Raw genomic sequence first — 4,896 nt, forward strand, 5'->3', positions numbered from 1 at the left:
TCTTTAAATGACCATCCCTAAAATAATTAACAATTTTATTAAAATATTATAAGGAAAAAGTGTTAAAAAATATTTAATAAATTTTTTTTTTCAAAAATTACCTAATAAAAAAAGTTTTTCCAGAATTACCTAATAAAATTTTTCTTTTCCAAAGAGTATCAATTAACGTTTTCTTTTATTTGACAGTCAAATATAATGGTAGACTAATCAAAATCGAAAATTTTTCTTATCTTCAATTTCTTTTCTAATTTAATTTCCTCACTATCTTCTTACTCTACTTTTTACTCAAAATCGAAAATAAATTGAAAAAGAAATTAAAGATGAGGAAGAAAAATTTAATTTTGACGAATTAACCGTTATATTTGACGATCAATTAAAAAAAATGTTACTACTTTTTTTTTAAAAAAAAAAAAACAATTTGTTAGGCATGACAATTTTTCAAAATTTAAAAACCTATAAATAAAATCCAAAGTGCTTAAAAGGTAGTGGCAAAATCGGGTACAGCAAGTCAAGTAACAGCCAATAACTTAATAAGATAGACTAGTTAAGAGAGAGAAAGAAAAAAAGAAATTTGTAGAAAGTGATGGCTTCTAATGGAAGTGTAAATCCTTCATCCATGAAAATCCCAGAAATAAAGTTCACCAAGCTATTCATCAATGGACAATTTGTTGATGCCATCTCTGGTAAGTTAATTTTTTTACTCTGTTTTTACCAATAACCTTTTTTTTTAATTCTGCTTCTCAATCCTCACTGTTCAATTACTCTATTTGGTCACACCGTGGGATATGTGTTAATATAAAAGGTCTATTATATTAAAAGTTTTTTTTATTAAAATATTTAACCCAAATAAAACACTCTAAATTTTATGATTTCAATTTTTTTTTTTAAAATTGGGCTTTTTTTTTTGATGTATATTTTAAATTTGAAATTAGGCTTTCAAAATTCCATTTTTAATATTTTAATTATACACAAAGTTCGTTTATCTTGTGGCTTTTATCATCAATTCTTCCTTTTCTCCACTATCTCCGCGGATTCGCTAGATATATATGGTAAATCTCAGTCCTACTCTTTGATCCAGAGTCATCATTACTTCTTTTTTTAATTTAACGGTTGTTTTTAACAAAATTTGAACGGGATAATACAAAATCTTACCTCTTTTTCTAAACAGATGTCGAATTTGATTTTTGCTTACATGTCGATTCACTAATGCAATTTTTATAAAATTGTGTATAATTAATATTAACAATAAAAAATTGTTATTAGTTTTCATTGAGACGAATAAACTGGAATTCTATTTAACCATGTTTTTAATTTAGAATGCACCGATAGAATTTTAAGAAGAAATTAGTAAAAAGAAGAAATGGGTAGAAGAATATGTTTCTGCTAAAGAAATCGGGTCAATTTAATTCAAAGGGGAAGGGGTTGTTTGTGACAATAGATCCTGCTGAGGGTCCGAATGACTTAAATCGGGTTCGGCTGATGACTTGCAAAACGAACAGAGTTATTTGTTTACGCTTATGTTAATGGTCGAAAATGTAAAGCAAGTGAATTCAAGTAGTTGGGAGAGAAGTGTTAGAGAGAAAAAAATGTACCATAAATGGTAATAAATAAGGGTATTTATAGGCAATAAATAATCTTAAATGATTGATCAAGGGGTATTTTGTAACTTCATCCTTTGAAGTGGCCTTTCCGAAGGCTTTGACCGACTTTTAAGATCGTCGGGCCTTTTGACCTGGCCCATCAAATTGAGATTAGTTGACCCAATAACAGAATAAGAAAAAAAAATAAATGATATAAATAAATAGTTAATATTAGAAAGAAAATAAGTTTGTAAAAGAGATAAAAAATAAAATAATACGTTGCCAAAAAATAACATATAAAATCTTTAGATAAATTAAAATAGATAGTAGATGTTTGATAAGTTGTTGGCAATCTATTTAATAAAGAGTTGGTAACGAAAATAAAAATCAATAAAAAACTAATAAATTAAGCCTTTTCAAATTGAGTTAAAATAAATGTTATTCACTTAATTTTGTCTTCTCTTTTTCTTAATGCATGTAGAAAGAACGAGCGTTGAAATTGACATTTGCTTAATGTTTTTGGTGTGAATATTCTAATGCTGTTTTGTGAATATTCACATAATACTATTTTCAATGTTTTGTTTGTTTTTAATTTGTTGAGTGCAAGTGATCATCTTTGACTAGAAGATATTGTTATTATACTAAGCATTAAACAGAGAAATCACGTTACATGACTATCTCCTTGATATGTTTTGTTATTGCATCTTAAAAACTACTTTTGTTTTGTCAATTAAAAGCATTTTTCATTTTATTTTATCTTATTGATTTTAAATGTTTTTATAATTATTTCTTTTTTTCTTTCTTTTAAGCTCATCTATAAATTTATTTTTATTTTCTATTTTAACCACTTATTTATATAATAAAATTAAATTATTTATCTTATTTTTTAATCAAAAATTTACATATAACTATTTTCACTTATTGATCGTAGAATATAAAATGCATACAATTAAAAAAATAAATAAGATGCATGATTTGAATGCACTGTCAAGTGTAAGTGAATTATTAAGTATTCATAAACAATAATGCAGGAAAAACGTTTGAAACGATAGATCCCAGAAATGGAGAAGCGGTGGCGAAGGTGGCGGAAGGAGACAAAGAAGATGTAGACTTAGCTGTCAAGGCTGCCCGTCAAGCATTTGACCATGGCCCTTGGCCTCGTATGTCTGGTCATGTAAGTCTAACACATACCCTTTTTTTGATAATTTATTCAATTATAGGACAGGAAAAATAAGTTAGTGAAAATCAAACACAATATTTTTTTCACTCCCTTTAATCACAAATTCTAAAGTAAGATTATTTTTGTCGGGCTAATCCAAAATATAATTTTATATTGATTACTTTTAATAATTTAAGTGATCACTTATAATCTTAAATTAATTAATTACATTTGTAAAATGATCAGTAGAAAAATAGATAAATTACATAACTTCTTATTATAATATGAAAGTCTAACACAATATGTTCTTTAATTAGTTGGGTGGATTATTGGGCTAGGGCCTAGTGTCCTACGGTATTGCTAAGAGTCCACGAGTCTTGTTTAAGGACTTAATTTATTACTCTTTCCTATTCTACCAATTAAACACATTTATTTCTTTTGTTAGTATGTATTTATCACTCTTAATTTGTATTTTATTTTTAATCCATAAGTTAAAACATAGTCATGTGGGATCTTGTTTAATTCATCTCAATATAAGGATTATTAATATAAACTTTACAATTTTTAATTAAAAATAATCAGAGATATTAAAGATTAAAATATTATCTCGACAAGTGTGAAAAAAACCTAAATAAGACTAATGAGTTGAATAGGAGGTAATATTATGTTATATTTGTAAAAGTTGCTTTACACCTTTTTTTTAATATATTACTCTTTCCATTCTTTTTTGTTATTCTTGTTTACTTTTTATTCAGTTCTCAAAGCAAATTTGAAGTCTTGATATCTCTAAATATACATAATAAATAATCATAGAAAAGTGTAAATTAACATGAATCTAATGAGATCTCACATCTATATTTTACATTCAAAATGTATCTCAAAACCTTAATCAAAATTTTCTCTTCTTAATTTAAAATATTCTAAACAAGAAGAATGTTAGAGAATAGAGCGAGTACTAAAAGGTGCTTCACACTAAAACATTATTATTTTATTAACCACTTCTTTGAGAGACTGTCTCTCAGTAAGACGAATAAAGCTAAGTGTCTATATGCTAATAACTGTATTAACTAGTTTATTTAGCCCATGTACAAAGAATATCTTATGGTGAAACCGTCTCATACAAGCACTTTGGCAAAAGTTGACTTATAAAATTACTTCTTACCGCTACTTCTTTCCCTTAAATTTTTTTAAAGATATAAGCTGATGTTGAATCCATTACAAGTTGTTCGATTGATGATGAACCAAAGATGAATATATATATATATATACATATATATATATATATACATATATATATATATATACATATATATATACATACATATATATATACATACATATATATATACATATATATATATATATATACATACATATATATATATACATACATATATATATATACATACATATATATATATACGTGTATATATATATATATACGTGTATATATATATATATATATATATATATATATATGTATATATATATATGTATATGTATATGTATATGTATATATATATATATACGTGTATATATATATATATATATATATATATATATATATATATATATATGTATATGTATATATATATATATATATATATATATATGTATATATATATATATGTATATGTATATATATATATGTATATGTATATATATATATGTATATGTATATATATATATATATATATATATATATATATACATATATATATATATATATATATATTTACATATATATACATACACACACACACACACACACACACATATATATATATATATATATATATATATATATGATCAAGTTCCATTGCGAACTGTGCTTAAGTGTAAACCGTGCGAACCTTGTTATTTTTAGCAAAAACGTTTTACTATTTTTTTTTCCTTGATTTTTCTGTTTAAAAAGTAACAGGTTTTTGCCAAAAAGAAACACTTTTCAAAAGTGTTACTTTTACATCGAAGAGTGATACTTTTCAACCATAAAAATTTCACACAAAATATTAACACCTTTTTGCCAAAAAATAACACGGTTCGCACGGTTTATATTTATGCACATTTCGCATTGGAACTTCTCCCTCTCTTTCTCTCTCTATATATATATAGGGTTGATTTCAAGTACAAATGTCCAAACCTGTTACTTTATTGCAA

At 24.8% G+C, this 4,896-nt stretch overlaps 1 protein-coding gene across 2 annotated transcripts in view; it reads left to right on the forward strand.

Moving 5' to 3' along the window:
• Positions 1–483: 483 nt before the first annotated feature.
• Positions 484–4,896, forward strand: part of LOC130814574 (aldehyde dehydrogenase family 2 member C4-like) — a 9,843-nt gene continuing 5,430 nt past the window's right edge. For both annotated transcript variants that reach the window (XM_057680688.1, XM_057680689.1), the window contains exons 1-2: positions 484–683; positions 2,612–2,754. In XM_057680688.1, the coding sequence (XP_057536671.1) occupies positions 584–683; positions 2,612–2,754 (243 nt within the window). In that variant the 5' untranslated portion in view covers positions 484–583. The remainder of the gene's footprint in view (positions 684–2,611; positions 2,755–4,896) is intronic.

This window comes from Amaranthus tricolor, chromosome 6 (genome assembly GCF_026212465.1).
Source record: "Amaranthus tricolor cultivar Red isolate AtriRed21 chromosome 6, ASM2621246v1, whole genome shotgun sequence".
NCBI lineage: Eukaryota > Viridiplantae > Streptophyta > Magnoliopsida > Caryophyllales > Amaranthaceae > Amaranthus > Amaranthus tricolor.